The 17,002-nt window shown below is 43.3% G+C and overlaps 1 protein-coding gene across 1 annotated transcript in view; it reads left to right on the top strand.

Moving 5' to 3' along the window:
* The window catches only part of RCBTB1 (RCC1 and BTB domain containing protein 1), a 49,234-nt gene that overhangs the window by 3,623 nt on the left and 28,609 nt on the right, over nucleotides 1-17,002 (top strand). The window contains exons 2-3 of the mRNA XM_040426025.1: nucleotides 7,435-7,602; nucleotides 9,147-9,297. Coding sequence (XP_040281959.1) covers nucleotides 7,435-7,602; nucleotides 9,147-9,297 — 319 coding nt within the window. The remainder of the gene's footprint in view (nucleotides 1-7,434; nucleotides 7,603-9,146; nucleotides 9,298-17,002) is intronic.

Genomic DNA, 17,002 nt, shown 5'->3' with positions numbered 1-17,002 from the left:
TAGTAGGCGTATTTCTGGTGTAAATCGCAGCGCAACGGTTCTTTGTGCCGCAATCTGTAACTTTTCCCGGCTTGCTTGCTCTCTTGCATTTAGAAGCGGTGCTGGATACGCTGAAGTTATGTAGAGGCGACAGCCTAACTCCCGCAGTTCCACTGCCAGCTGTGGGGCTTATTAAGACCGGTGTCTAAAACGGTAGTCTTAATAAATGTGCCACTAAGTATATAATGACCACTGCAAAAAATTTGGTTGTGATAAATTTAACCCCTTAAGGACTCAGCCCTATTTCACCTTAAAGGGAACCGGTCACCAAAAAAAAAAAAAAAATCGCCTATTGAGCTGTTAAGAGTACCTTATAGTGCTACATAGTTGTGTCCTATAGCACTTTTTCGTCCTTTTCCTGCATTTATCGTCACTGAGAAATCGATGTTTTAATCAGCGGCCTAGGCGTCTCCAATCCTGCTTTTCCAGCCTCTCGCCGCCTTGATTGACACACCGCATCTCAGTGCCGGGACCGCGCTCTCGGCCTGCATGCGCAGTAAAGGGCTGCTGTAGCGCGATTCCGGCTGGTACACTCAGCCGGCTTCAGTCTCACTACTGCGCATGCGCCCGCCTTACATACTCGCTCTCTGTATGCGCAGGAAGAGAAGATGCCGGGCGTGAGTATGTAAGGCGGGCGCATGCGCAGTAGTGAGACTGAAGCCGGCTGAGTTTACGAGCCGGAATCGTGCTACAGCAGCCCTTTACTGCACATGCGGGCTGAGAGCGCGGATTTTGGGTATAGAGCTGAGGACATGGGTTGCTAGATGACCACTAGCACATCCGCAATACCCAGTCCCCATAGCTCTATGTGCTTTTATTGTGTAAAAAAAAAAACGAATATCTGGGGCTGTCCTCAAGTAGACCTATTTTCAACCAGGGAAAACAAAAAATGCAACCTATTTTCCCTAAATCCGGAAGATTCTCTGACTGGGATAGACTCCTTCTCCCTTCCATGGCCGAATCATCTTCAGTACGCCTTCCCTCCACTGAGGCTTCTTCCGAGAGTGTTACAAAAATTGAGGCAGGAACAGACAAGGATCATTTTGATTGCCCCCTTCTGGCCAAGGAAAACATTCACCTGGTTGAAGAAGCTTTCTTTAACAGTTCCTTGGATTCTTCCAGATTGGCAGGATCTGTTTTAGGGTCCTGTCTTTCATTCGGAAGTGAGACACCTTCATCTAACAGTCTGGTATTTGAAAGGGAAATCCTAGAGTGCAGAGGTTTATCTAAGGAAGTTGTATCTACCCGATTATCATGGATAAAAGTAACCTCTACCATTTACCTCAGAATATGGAAGACTTTCTTAAACTTCTCTAAAAACCTGGTAGTTCTCCTCCTATGTCTAAAATATTAGATTTTTTGCAAAGGAATCTCTAAGAACCTAAGACCTAGCACTCTTAAGGTAAGTTTCTGCCCTTAGTGCTTTTTTAAATTGCAAATCATCCATGGATTAGGAGATTTTTTTTTTTAAAGCAATTAGTAGGATTAAACCTGTGATCAGACCCTCAGTTCCCCCGTGGGATCTTAATCTAGTTTTGACTAGAATGATGGAGCCTCCTTTTGAACTAATACAAGACTTGACTATTAAAAATTTGTCGTTTTTAAAACCGCCTTTTCGGTGGCACTTACCTCTGCCAGGCGCGTAGGGAAGACCCTCCTTATACTAACATCTTGGAGAATAGAGTGCTCATTAAACCAGATCCTTTTCTTCCAAAAGTGGTCTCCCTGTTTCATAAAACCCAAGACATTGTTCTTCCATCCTTGTCAGTCTCCAAAGAACGAGAAAGAGGAGGCTCCATTGTCTAGACGTAAAACGATGCCTGTCTGAATACTTGAAAGCCACTAGTCAATGGAGCAAATCCTCTAGACTTTTTGTACAATTTGGAGGTAGAAACAAAGGTCTCAATGCTTCTTCTAGAACACTTTCTAGATTAATAGGGGGTGCCATTACCTTAGCCTATTCCTCAGCGGGGGAAACTCCTCGTTTGGGTTTTGGGGCTCACTCAACCAGATCCATTTCTACCTCGTGGGCAGAGAGGGCTAATGCATCTCTAGAACAAATTTGTAGAGCTGCTACCTGGAAGTCTCCATGTACTTTTTTTGCCACTACAGGTTAGATTTAGACTCTAAAGACTGGCTATCTTTTGGCAGAATAGTCCTCCAGGCAGTAGTATTCCCCCCCCCCCCCTTCCCAAACGAATACTATTCTAGTCGTCTCAAGGGTGCGGTCATAGGCGTAAGGGAAATTTAAGATTACACTTACCAGTAATCCGTTTTCCATGAGCCCATGACAGCACCCTTGGGAGACCGCCTCCATCCAGGACAAGAAACAAACTTTCGTGGAGAGCTCTTAAGGAGGGGCACTGCCCCTATACCACCAGTTAATTGTCAGAACTTGTCCTAGAAAACATCTAACACAAACTCATATTATTATATATTATCAAGGGTGCTGTCATGGGCTCATGGAAAAGTGATTACCGGTAAGTGTAATCTTAAATTTCCCCGCCTGATCCCAGATCTCTGCCAGCTCTTGGATTCTGGACACCATCACACATGGTTAAAACTAGAATTTCGCATAGCACCTCCAGGAAGATGCTTGATGACCTGAAGTGACTTTTTGTAAAATAAAATCCATGATGGAAGAAGTGCTAAAATTAATTAGTTGGTTCTAGTCCCAGTCACAAAAGGAGAAGAACGTGAAGGTTTTTTACACTCCCTTGTTTTTAGTAAAAAAAAAAATGGACGGCTTCTTCAGAACTATAATAAACCTTTCTTTATCTTTTTCTCCAGATAAAGAAATTCAAAATGGAAGCTATAAGATCAGTGATAAACCTTCCTCCAGTGTTTCATGGCAGTACTCTATCTCAGAGACTCATACTATCATGTCCCAACTTTTTACGGTCATCAAATTCTTGAGTCGCAGTAAAAATAAGCGGACAGTTGCAACATCAGTTTCAAGCACTTCCATTTGGCCTTACTATGGCCCCACGGGTTTTTACAAAAATAGCGGAAATGGCAGCCGGCATAAGAGAAGATTATTTTTATTCCCTACCTGGATGATTTTTTTAATGGTGGGAAAAACAGAAGAAACTTATGGTACAGCGGTCTCAACAGTATCAAACTTTACAAAAATTAGTCTGGGTCTTTTTAATCTAGAAAAATTAAAATCACTGTCTACAAAATTCAGACCTTTCTGGGTCTGATTCTAGACTCCCCTTCCCAGAAATGTATGTTGGAGGAAAAGGTCATTCAGATTCAGGACAGAATCAGAGATTTAACCAGGAACCCAGTAATCCCCATAAGGAAGGCAATGTCTATTTTGGGGTCACGAAGAACAGTTCCCTAGATAAAAAAAAAAAAAAAAAAAAATTAATCTTGGACCAGACTCTCCTGAGCCTGGCTTGGTGGTTGGAAAAGAAGAACTTGGTTCAGGGAGTCCCATGGAAGTTGGAAGACCTTGTTTGTTTAACCACCACTGCAATCCCTTGGGGGTGGGGGCTCATATTCAGGAAATCTCTGTACAGGGTCGTTGGGGGGATTCTCAAACCTAAAGGAACTTACAGCGGTCGGCCTAGCCAGGAGTTCGGTCCTTTCAAGAATAAGAGGAAAAAATCTCAGGGTTATGTCAGACCAACAAAACGGTGGTTTATTATCTGAACAGACAAGGGGGTACAAGGAGCAGGATTCTGATGCAGCAGGCCCAGAGGATCCTCCTTTTTAGCGGAAAAAGAATGTGCCTCGATTTCAGCAGTACATATCAGGGAGGTGGAAAATGGACAGGTGGACTTTCTAAGTCGCCATTTCCTATCTCAGGGCGAATGGAGCCGGAATCAGTCTATTTTCAAGAGAATAATGACTCTCTGGGGCCAACCAGTAATATACCTTTTTGCTACCTCCCAGAACAGGAAGGTTCAAAACTTATTTCCCCTAGATCAAGCGGGATTCCCTTTTGGGATAGATGCCTTCCTACAGCCCTGGAACTTCCCCTAGCCTATGCCTTTCCTCCCCTCCCTCTGATCCAAGAGTTCTAATAAAGATCAGGGATGATCAAGCGAGGGTTATACTCATAGCCCCGTTTTGGCCGAGGAGGTCATGGTTCACAGGGCTCCGGATCATGTCTGTCTCAGATTCTTGGGTGCTTCCGGAGGTCTGGAACTTTTTGAGGCAGGGTCCAGTATTACATCCAGATATAAAAAATTTACATCTAACTGCCTGGAATTTGAAAGGTACACTGCTCAAAAAAATAAAGGGAACACAAAAATAACACATCCTAGATCTGAGTTAATTAAATATTCTTCTGAAATACTTTGTTCTTTACATAGTTGAATGTGCTGACAACAAAATCACACACAAATAAAAAAATGGAAATCAAATTTTTCAACCCATGGAGGTCTGGATTTGGAGTCACACTCAAAATTAAAGTGGAAAAACACACTACAGGCTGATCCAACTTTGATGTAATGTCCTTTAAAACAAGTCAAAATGAGGCTCAGTAGTGTGTGTGGCCTCCACGTGCCTGTATGACCTCCCTACAACGCCTGTGCATGCTCTTGATGAGGTGGCAGACGGTCTCCTGACGGATCCCCTCCCAGACCTGGACTAAAGCATCTGCCAACTCCTGGACAGTCTGTGGTGCAACGTGACGTTGGTGGATAGTGAAACATGATGTCCCAGATGTGCTCAATTGAATTCAGGTCTGGGGAACGGGCGGACCAGTCCATAGCATCAATGCCTTCGTCTTGCAGGAACTGCTGACACACTCCAGCCACATGAGGTCTAGCATTGTCTTGCATTAGGAGGAACCCAGGGCCAACCGCACCAGCATATGGTCTCACAAGGGGTCTGAGGTTCTCATCTCGGTACCTAATGGCAGTCAGGCTACCTCTGGGGAGCCCATGGAGGGCTGTGCGGCCCTCCAAAGAAATGCCACCCCACACCATTACTGACCCAATGCCAAACCGGTCATGCTGGAGGATGTTGCAGGCAGCAGAACGCTCTCCACGGCGTCTCCAGACTCTGTCACGTCTGTCACATGTGCTCAGTGTGAACCTGCTTTCATCTGTGAAGAGCACAGGGCGCCAGTGGCGAATTTGCCAATCTTGGTGTTCTCTGGCAAATGCCAAACGTCCTGCACGGTGTTGGGCTGTAAGCACAACCCCCACCTGTGGACGTCGGGCCCTCATGGAGTCTGTTTCTGACCATTTGAGCAGACACATGCACATTTGTGGCCTGCTGTAGGTCATTTTGCAGGGCTCTGGCAGTGCTCCTCCTGTTCCTTCTTGCACAAAGGCGGAGATAGCGGTCCTGCTGCTGGGTTGTTGCCCTCCTACGGCCTCCTCCACGTCTCCTGATGTACTGGCCTGTCTAATGGTAGCGCCTCCATGCTCTGGACAGTACGCTGACAGACACGGCAAACCTTCTTGCCACAGCTCGCATTGATGTGCCATCCTGGATAAGCTGCACAACCTGAGCCACTTGTGTGGGTTGTAGACTCTGTCTCATGCTACCACTAGAGTGAAAGCACCGCCAGCATTCAAAAGTGACCAAAACATCAGCCAGGAAGCATAGGAACTGATAAGTGGTCTGTGGTTACCACCTTCAGAACCACTCCTTTATTGGGGGTGTCTTGCTAATTGCCTATAATTTCCACCTGTTGTCTATCCCATTTGCACAACAGCATGTGAAATTGATTGTCACTCAGTGTTGGCTCCTAAGTGGAGAGTTTGATTTCACAGAAGTGTGATTGACTTGGATTTACATTGTGTTGTTTAAGTGTTCCCTTTATTTTTTTGAGCAGTGTACTTACTAGGTAGTAAGGGATTCTCTGATGCCTTGATCTCCACTCTCCTTAAGAGTAGGAAGAAGGTAACCGTGGCTATCTATGCTAGGGTTTGGCAGAGGTTCTTGAAGGTATCCAGGTTGAACAAATCCCCTCTTCTGTTCCCGTTCGTTCAGTTTTAGAATTCCTACAGAAAGGATTAGAACTAGGTCTGGCAGGAAGTACCTTTTTAAAGGTACAGGTTTCGTCTTTCTGCCTTTATTTAATCAAGTTTGCAGGGTGCCCGTGGGTGTCGTGGTTCTTTAAAGCAATAGCCAGGTCCACACCAATAACCTCCCATAACCCTGCCCCATGGGACTTTAATGTAGTGTTGAAAGCCTTAACCCAACCTACCTTTTGGCATCCAGTCTCGCCTTAAAATTGTCTGCAGGGTTAATGAGATTCATGCCCTATCCATTAATCCCCCTTACACCACAATTTTGGCGAATAAGGTGCTGATCTGGCTTTTCTTCCAAAGGGGTCTTCCAGTTTTCATAGGTCCCAGGATATTGTTCTCCCTACTTTTTTTTTTTTTTTTTTAAGAATCCGAGGTCGGAAGAAAAATCTCTTCATTGCTTAGATGCAAGAGCTTTAATCGGTTATCTATCTCGCACTGAAGGTTGGCAAACGTCTTAACTCTTTATACTCTTTCAGGAAGCGAATAAGGGCAAGGCTGCCACTAAGGCCTCTTGCACACGACCGTATGGCTTTCAGTATTTTGCGGTCCGCAAAAAATACGGATGACGTCCGTGTGCATTCCGTTTTTTTTTTTTTTTTTTTTTTTTACGGAACTGGCCCCTGATAGAACAGTTCTATCCTTGTCTGTTATGCGGACAATAATGGGACATGTTCTATCTTTGAATGGAAACGGAATTTTGTGTGCAAGAGGCCTAAAAGTTCTGTCGCTAGATGTTGGGCGTCTCCTTCTTCCTGGCTTTGAGTTGTCTAATTGCAGCGGAGAGCGTCACAGCCAGGGATAAAAAAAAAACTCACCACCTCCCTGGCTGTGACTCTCTGCTGTGATTGGACAGTGCTACAGCCAGGGAGAAGGAGACTCCCATTGAGAAAAGGGCAGTCTCCTCCTCCCTGTACCGAAGCGATAATTTAACGGGGGCCACAGCGGGCGAACAGGGCAACGCCCAGAAAAAAATAAGCGCTATTAGATCTCTGCCCTACATACCTTGATACTTAGTTTATAAAGTCTGGACCCATGAAAGGTCCTCTTTAAAGTCATGGTGCAACTGTTGATGGTAGTAGAAAACGTGATTTTATGGCAGTTTTTAATGCCGTTTTAAGCTAGACAGAAGTAGAGCCTGTTGGAAGTAGCTTCTGAGTTACAGAAATGGCGCAGCACATCTTGCTTAGCGGTTTCTAAGACTGCTCCCCCCCGGTTTGTATGGAGCCATAATTCGGTACCTATAAGCCGTCGGAGCTCTGCTGCACCCTTGTATGCCTACAATTTTATATATCTTAACAAAAACATAGATGTTAGATGAAGACCTCTCCATGAGGAGACCTGACACCACTGACAATTTTTGGCTTAATTTCTATTTTTCTTCCTCTTTTGTGTTTGGTAGCCGTTCAGACTGCTTACAATTGATGTGAAACTCACTCAGAATATGGTGGATTTCGGGAAGTGGCCTTTATTCACTTTGCTGTCGCCCCAAGAGGTGGCCTCCATCCGACAGGCGTGTGTATTTGGTACATGTGCAAATGAAGTCATCTACACCACTGACCACGATGAGGTAAGGGTTTTCTCGCTCATGGAGGTTTCCTGCTTTTGGATCTGACATGTGAAAAGCTTTTCCTTCCAAATTCTTTTCTGTAGTGAACATTGCAAATTCTATTCTGTTTCCACCTTTTCCTTCCTTCTTACTGATTTCCTCTGTTACACTTCATTGTCTTTCCTGTTTGTGATCCCTTTTATGTTATTCCTGCTGCCGTTCGTTCACCTCTCCCCCAAGTACTCATCTGTTGACCATTTCCCCCTGTTTGCCCCGAGGAGTTTCTGCCCCCAGGCTTGTGTATCTCAGTTTTCATATACTAAAGGTGTAGACAAATTGTAAATGTCCATTTCTGCTATTACTTAAACTGGTTTTATAGGTCTTTAAAGTTTAAACTGCTCCATTACTTCCGTAATTCTGAAGGTCTTCTACACCTGGTTTACTGCTTTAACAGTGCTCCATAAAACACATGCATAAAATGTAATACAATGATATCAATTACAGTAAGAGCTTAAATAACCATTATGTAGCTCCTGACTGTCAATCCAGCTAATGCCTTAAAGTCTTGAGTACTGGTGGATTTTGACATCTAACAGGATCTTTCCTGGAGTACACGAATGAGTATTAAGAAGCTTGGTGCATTGAGCAAATGCTCCCAGATGTTCGGGTATCAACAACTAATACAGCCTAAGTGCACATCTATGATAGGTCATCCATGTCAGTTTGGTGGCTGTCCAATTCCTCGTACCCTCACGATCAGCTGTTTAGCACTTGCCTCTTCACAGCCTACAAAGCACAACGCTGTACGTTGTATAGTGGTGGTACTTTGTATTGCGGCCCATTCACTTAAATGTGACTGAGCTGCACATAGGTCATGAAGAGGTTATCGCTCAACTGAGCACCACAGCCTCTTCAAACAGCTGATTGGCATGGTGCTGGGAGTCGGACCACCAGCCATCTGATATTGATGACCTATCCTGAGGACAATTCATACTGTGCTCCTGAAAAGCCCCTTTGATAAATGTGATAAATGTGGCACACACTGTTTGACCCAGCATTATTGTGCATTTGCCATAGTAAAGCTACTCTGTTGTGCCTTCATGTAAAATCTGCAGCACATGGAGGTGCTATATGGGGCCGTAGTAGACTGATGCCTTATTGCAAATCCATACAAGTGATCCATAAGACAGTGGTGTACCTGAGACCTGGGTACAATATTGTTCAGGTGAGCCATGTCTGACAATATGACAAATCTCTAACACTTTATGATTCCACTAAATAATGCAAAGGCCTGGCGAAGCACTACACACAAAGCCCAAGGAACATTAACCCCCAAAATTCCTGGAATACAAAGAGCTTGGATCTACTGTAAATTGTGAGTTGTCTTCTTGCAGGATGTCCTGTACAAGTGTACTGTGGAGGCATAGAAAGTATGCCGAAATATACCAACCCAATGGATGCACATGTTCATTTTTTTCCTTCACATTGTAGTCTAGTTGCTCAAGAATATTTGAGAATTGTAACTGTTCCTCAGACCACATAACCCTTTACTAATCTTGTTCCAGGTATTTGCATTTGGACAGAATTGCAGCAACTGTCTGGGAACGGGGGATAATCAAAGCACTATGACCCCAAGAAGACTTGATGTCTTTTGTGGCAAGAAAATAACCAGTATCGGTTATGGTAGCGGTCCACATGTTCTGGTCTGTACTGAAGGTATGCAGTAGTCGTATAATATCTCACCTGCCCTTCCCCTCCAGCACAGTGCAGATTTCTTATATACTGTGCATTGCATGGATTTCATTTTTATTATAGGAAAAGCTTCAAGCGGCTCACCCACCAAAGTAGAGATGAAATAGGTGCAACACCCCTCTGGCTCACCCACAGCCTGTATATATATCAAAAATTAAAATATTGTGTGAGGGGGGCACTCTGTTATCAGGGCCACATAGACCATCAATCATTGATTTGATAAAAATTCATTTATTATGATGGTAAATACTAAAGACTAAAAAATCAGCAGCAATAATTATACTATATATATGAACCCTAAAATCAATAAATCCAGATCAGCAGCAGATATCAAGCAACAATAGAAAAAGTGCTATATGTATTGGCAGCAATATATCACCCAAACAATGCTACATATATTAGCAGCAATAAATCAGCAGCAATGGAAAAGTGCCATGTGCAATAGCAGCCATATAGATCAGCAGCAATATCAATGGATCAACGGCAGTCTCAGGTGCATCAAGATAGGAGAACCAGCAGCAACAAAGTCCCAATATGAAAAAATCGTATATAAAAAAATTGTGATATAGACAAAATCGTAGTAAAAACTGTCCAGCAATAGCTAAGGTGCAATGTCCATCTGTATTAAAACCATGTAGTGAATCGATATCTAAATAGCCTTCTCTATTCTATATTCTGATCCAGAGTTATATTGCACATTTTGTGTGTACTTTACCACTCCACGTCGTATGTAGCTTCTCCGATATCTTTCTAACTTTTCAGCCTGCTAGGACCTCCCCGGCATCCCACATGATCCAGCCATCTTCTCGTGCAGGAAGCAGGGAGTGTTTTAAAGATCTTGTAAGCTTCTCCGCTCCGCTATATCAGATGGATTGTTAAGCTTCGAATGATTGTTAATCGCTCCTGTATCTGAGCTGTATATCTTGGAGTGTAAATGCGATTGCTGTCCTTTACCAAACGCGTTTCGGGGTCAACAAAACGCCCCTTCCTCAGTGGTGGACAGTAAGTGCGATAATGTTCTTTTTATAGGGTCAGCAATCATTTCCTCACAGGTGATTTCGAGACTGGATAATACACAAAATCTGGATTTGCGATCCGACTACTGGCATTATGTTCACAATATCACCCTCATTTCTTTATGTGGGTAACTGCATCGGATCGCAGCTCCCTGTCATAGAGGTCGGGTGCGGGCTATTTGATTCCGGCACCCGCCTCCTGTATTTGTATTAACAGGTCAGTTATCTTCATTGGTGGCGCAGTGCGCCCCCAATACCACCTCCAATTGATCGCGTAGCTGCCGGTCTCCTGTTTTCTTCAGGACCTGTCAAAGGACCTGTGGTGACGTCACTGAGCTCATCACATGGTCCATTACCATGGTGATGGATCATGTGATGTACCATGTGATGAGCACAGTGATGTCACCACAGGTCCTTTGATAGGTCCTGAAGAAAGAACAGGAGACCTGCAGCTACGCAATCAATTGGAGGAGGTGAGTACATTATTTTTTTATTTTTTTTTTAACCCTCAATTGACGACCTACTAAGCATTCTGTATTAAAGAATGCTATTTTCCCTTAAATAACAGTGAATAGACTTTCATCCTAGCAACCATGCGTGAAAATCGCACCGCATCCGCACTTGCTTGCGGATGCTTGCGATTTTCACGCAGCCCCATTAACTTCTATGGGACCTGCGTTGCGTGAAAAACACACAACATAGAGCATGCTGCGATTTTCACGCAACGCACAAGTGATGCGTGAAAATCACCGCTCATGTGCACAGCCCCATAGAAGTGAATGGGTCCGGATGCAATGCGTTCACCTCACGCATTGCACCCGCGCAGAAATCTCGCCCATGTGAAAGGGGCCTAAGGGTGAATAGGACAAGGGTTCCAGCCCCTAAGGGGGCTAATAGTAAGTAAAAAAAAACACAAACACTAAGGCCTCTTTCACACGGGCGTGTCCAGATTAAGGTCCGGATTCGTCCCGGTGCATTGCGGCAAACCCGCGCGAGTAGGAACGCAATTGCAGTCAGCTTTGGCTGCGATTGCGTCCCGATGTTCAGTTTTTATCGCGCGGGTGCAATGTGTTTTGCACGCGCGTGATAAAAAACGGACTGTGGTAACCAGAGCCGAACTTCTTTACAGAAGTTCAGGTTTGGGTTTGTTGTAGTGTAGATTGTATTATTTCCCCTTATAACATGGTTATAAGGGAAAATAATATCATTCTGAATACAGAATGCATAGTACAATAGGGCTGGAGGGGTTAAAAAAATAAATTATAATTTTACTTAATCCACTTGTTCGCGCAGCCGGCATCTCTTCTGTCTTCATCTGTGAGCAATAGGACCTTTGACGTCACTGCGTTCATCACATGGTCCATCACATGATCCATCACCATGGTGATGGATCATGTGATGAGCGTAGTGACGTCATCAAAGGTCCTATTGCTCACAGATAAAGACAGAAAAGATGCCGGCTGCGCGAACAAGTGGATTAAGGTGAGTTAAATTATTTTTTTAACCCCTCCAGCCCTATTGTACTATGCATTCTGTATTCAGAATGCTATTATTTTCCCTTATAACCAAGTTATAAGGGGAAATAATAATGATCAGGTCCCCATCCCGATCGTCACCTAGCAACCGTGCGTGAAAATCGCACCATCTCACAAATGCATTGTAAGAACGAATCCATCTCTCCGCTTGTCATGCGGACAGACGGATCCGTCTTGTATCTTTTTACACAAGGACGGATCCGGCATTCCAGTATTTTGAATGCCGGATCTGGCACTAATACATTCCTATAGGGAAAAATGCCGGCATTCAGGCAAATATTAATTTTTTTTCGCCGGAGATAAAACCGTAGCATGCTGCGGTTTTATCTTTTGCCTGATTAGTCAAAACGACTGAACTGATGCATCCTGAACGGATTACTCTCCATTCAGAATGCATGGGGTTATGCCTGATCAGTTATTTTCTGGTATATAGAGCCCCTGTGACGAACTCTATGCCGGAAATGAAAAACGCTAGTGTGAAAGTACCCTATAATATTAAGTTTAAATCCCCCCTTTCCCAATTTTACATATAAAGTATATAAATAAATAAACATATTACATAGCGCTGCGTCCGAAAAGTCCAAACTATTAAATTATTAAAAAATATCTTATGCGGTGAGCGCCGTTACAGAAATAAATAAATAAAAACCATGCGATCCGCCATTTTCTAGTCACCTTGTCACCCAAAAAAATAGGATAGGACTGTTCTATTATGGGCCGAACGTTTCAGAAAATGCGAAATGCATGTTTTTGGTTTTTTTTGCGTGGTATTGAGTATCGCAATACTTATGTTGACGAAAGTGAATCAAAATTTTGGTATCGAAACAACCCTACGCTGATCTGATCGGCGTAGCGTTGTCACGATACCCAAATTTTCATTCGGTTTCGATTTGGCAACTAAAAATTTAATTTGGCTCCTAAATTTTTCAGTTCAGCAGCCAATGGCTACTAGGTATTTTTTTTTATTTATTTTTTGTCTGGAGCACTGAACCCTCGAAAAATGCAATAAGTATAATGGACAACGTGGCGCTTGATGGCTAAATGGCATCCAAAGTAAGACAGAGGACTGTGACCATATAAGTGTTAGCCATGGGCTCCCCAGGATACAGTAAAGTCACTAACAGGGAAAGCAACCCCAACACCAGCTTTTGCCAAAACAGAATTTTACTTAAATGTGGCAATAAACACAACCACAAATGCTGGGAACATACAATCAATTTACATACACCCAGCCCGCAGGCTGAGACCCTTGTGCTGCACGGCACCCTCCGATCGATGGAGAAAAGTGAAGTAATTTACCTACTGGCCGGCAGAACTACCGATAAACTGCCACACCTTACCTTTTATTACCCTAAAAGAACAAGAATCACTGTATGGGTGTGGTACGGGCTAGCCTGTGCTGCAGCACAACAGCTTACAATCTTGCACAGATCTACAGTATTCCCCCCTCCCATAACTGGTCCTGTAGCACGTGCCTGCGTATTCCTCCTGAGAAAAACGCCAGCCTGGCTTGAGATTGCAGGAATTTTATCAGCTCTCCAATGTGAAATGTCACTAAGTTTGGAGCCTTTGCAATGAACAATAGTAACACTTTTGGCCTGACACAAAGACCCTAACTACAGGCCTGGTCTCAGTCTCTAGGCGCCAACACTGAGGTGCTTGCACGATCTTACCAACCCAGGTCTGCTTTGCATCCGCTGGTGACTCTGAACAGAACAAACATCTTTCCAACAAGCATGCGGTATCAGTGTATGTTGCTTTGTTCCTCTGCTCTCATCAGCGTTCTTGGCAGCAATCTTCCTTCCTCTGGACAGGATCAGGGTCTTGAACACGATCAGCTTCACTTAGCTGCAGCCCTGGTCACTCTCACAGCCTCACTCTAAGATGGCTGCTCCTTCCTCTGCAGGCTGTGTGTGTAACCCCACCCCTCTCATGAATATGGAGATAGAAGAGCAGTCTGTAGCTGTGCTTGGGAAACAGCGGCATCTTGTGGCCAAACAGCAGAATGTCAGTCCAGATCATTTAACTTCATTTAACCACTTCAGCCCCCAGTGCTTAAACACCCTGAAAGACCAGGCCACTTTTTACACTTCTGACCTACACTACTTTCACCGTTTATTGCTCGGTCATGCAACTTACCACCCAAATGAATTTTACCTCCTTTTCTTCTCACTAATAGAGCTTTCATTTGGTGGTATTTCATTGCTGCTGACATTTTTACTTTTTTTGTTATTAATCGAAATTTAACGATTTTTTTGCAAAAAAATGACATTTTTCACTTTCAGTTCTAAAATTTTGCAAAAAAAAACGACATCCATATAGAAATTTTGCTCTAAATTTATAGTTCTACATGTCTTTGATAAAAAAAAAATGTTTGGGTAAAAAAAAAATGGTTTGGGTAAAAGTTATAGCGTTTACAAACTATGGTACAAAAATGTGAATTTCCGCTTTTTGAAGCAGCTCTGACTTTCTGAGCACCTGTCATGTTTCCTGAGGTTCTACAATGGCCAGACAGTACAAACACCCCACAAATGACCCCATTTCGGAAAGTACACACCCTAAGGTATTCGCTGATGGGCATAGTGAGTTCATAGAACTTTTTATTTTTTGTCACAAGTTAGCGGAAAATGATGATTTTTTTTTTTTTTTTTTTTCATACAAAGTCTCATATTCCACTAACTTGTGACAAAAAATAAAAACTTCCATGAACTCACTATGCCCATCAGCGAATACCTTGGGGTCTCTTCTTTCCAAAATGGGGTCACTTGTGGGGTAGTTATACTGCCCTGGCATTCTAGGGGCCCAAATGTGTGGTAAGGAGTTTGAAATCAAATTCAGTAAAAAATGACCTATGAAATCCAAAAGGTGCTCTTTGGAATGTGGGCCCCTTTGCCCACCTAGGCTGCAAAAAAGTGTCACACATCTGGTATCCCCGTACTCAGGAGAAGTTGAGGAATGTGTTTTGGGGTGTCTTTTTACATATACCCATGCTGGGTGAGATAAATATCTTGGTCAAATGCCAACTTTGTATAAAAAAATGGGAAAAGTTGTCTTTTGCCAAGATATTTCTCTCACCCAGCATGGGTATATGTAAAATGACACCCCAAAACACATTCCCCACCTTCTCCTGAGTACGGAGATACCAGATGTGTGACACTTTTTTGCAGCCTAGGTGGGCAAAGGGGCCCATATTCCAAAGAGCACCTTTCGGATTTGACAGGTCATTTTTTTCAGAATTTGATTTCAAACTCCTTACCACACATTTGGGCCCCTAGAATGCCAGGGCAGTATAACTACCCCACAAGTGACCCCATTTTGGAAAGAAGAGACCCCAAGGTATTTGCTGATGGGCATAGTGAGTTCATGGAAATTTTTATTTTTTGTCACAAGTTAGTGGAATATGAGACTTTGTATGAAAAAAAAAAAAAAAAAAAAAAATCATCATTTTCCACTAACTTGTGACAAAAAATAAAAAAATTCTAGGAACTTGCCATGCCCCTCACGGAATACCTTGGGGTGTCTTCTTTCCAAAATGGGGTCACTTGTGGGGTAGTTATACTGCCCTGGCATTTTCCAGGGGCCCTAATGTCTGGTAAGTAGGTAAATGACCTGTGAAATCCGAAAGGTGCTCTTTGGAATGTGGGCCCCTTTGCCCACCTAGGCTGCAAAAAAGTGTCACACATCTGGTATCTCCGTACTCAGGAGAAGGTGGGGAATGTGTTTTGGGGTGTCATTTTACATATACCCATGCTGGGTGAGAGAAATATCTTGGCAAAAGACAACTTTTCCCATTTTTTTTTATACAAAGTTGGCATTTGACCAAGATATTTATCTCACCCAGCATGGGTATATGTAAAATGACACCCCAAAACATATTCCCCAACTTCTGCTGAATACGGAGATACCACATGTGTGACACTTTTTTGCAGCCTAGGTGGGCAAAGGTGCCCAAATTCCTTTTAGGAGGGCATTTTTAGACATTTGGATACCAGACTTCTTCTCACGCTTTGGGGCCCCTAAAATGCCAGGGCAGTATAAATACCCCACATGTGACCCCATTTTGGAAAGAAGACACCCCAAGGTATTCAATGAGGGGCATGGCGAGTTCATTGAAAAAAAAAATTTTGGCACAAGTTAGCGGAAATAGATTTTTTTGATTTTGTTCTCACAAAGTCTCCCTTTCCGCTAACTTGGGACAAAAATTTCAATCTTTCATGGACTCAATATGCCCCTCAGCGAATACCTTGGGGTGTCTTCTTTCCAAAATGGTGTTATTTGTGGGGTGTTTGTACTGCCCTGGCATTTGAGGGTCTCCGCAATCATTACATGTATGGCCAGCATTAGGAGTTTCTGCTATTCTCCTTATATTGAGCATACGGGTAATGAGATTTTTTTTTTCCGTTCAGCCTCTGGGCTGAAAGAAAAAAATGAACGGCACAGATTTCTTCATTCGCATCGATCAATGTGGATGAAAAAATCTCTGCCAAAAAAAGAAAAAGGAGGGGAAAGGCGTCTGCCAGGACATAGGAGCTCCGCCCAACATCCATACCCACTTCAGCTCGTATGCCCTGGCAAACCAGATTTCTCCATTCACATCAATCGATGTGGATGAATAAATCATTGCCGGGATTTTTTTTTTTATATATACAAAGTGTTTGCCAAAGTATATGAACACCGCCACCTCCTCAGCTCATATGCCTCGGCAAACGTATCTTTTACTGCAGAGGAGAAATCTCGTCTTGCAGCGCCGCATACACCGACTTGCGTGTAATCTGACAGCAGCGCAATGCTTCTGTCCGAATGCACATCAGTGCTGCAGCTAGTCGATCGGTTGGTCCACCTGAAAGGTAAAAAAAACAAAAAAGAAAAAACCAGGCCGCAAAGCAATAACTTTATTAACTGTTGAACAAAACATAGAAACTTTTTTTAAACTTTTTTAACTGAACGTTTAACTTTTTTACTTACCGGTATTTTTTTTTTGTGTTTAGTTTTTTTTACCTTTTATAGAACAAACCTCTCCTTCCCCATGGGACAATGTGCAAAGCGCAAATCGCCCAAAGATGTGGCGAAGTACGTTATGCACTTTATCCCAGGTGAAAGGAGAGGTTTGCAGCAGCT

The sequence above is a fragment of the Bufo bufo genome, chromosome 3 (genome assembly GCF_905171765.1).
Source record: "Bufo bufo chromosome 3, aBufBuf1.1, whole genome shotgun sequence".
Taxonomy (NCBI): Eukaryota; Metazoa; Chordata; class Amphibia; order Anura; family Bufonidae; genus Bufo; species Bufo bufo.
The sequence above is the reverse complement of the archived record's forward strand: the minus strand, read 5'-3'. Positions and strand labels throughout refer to the sequence as shown.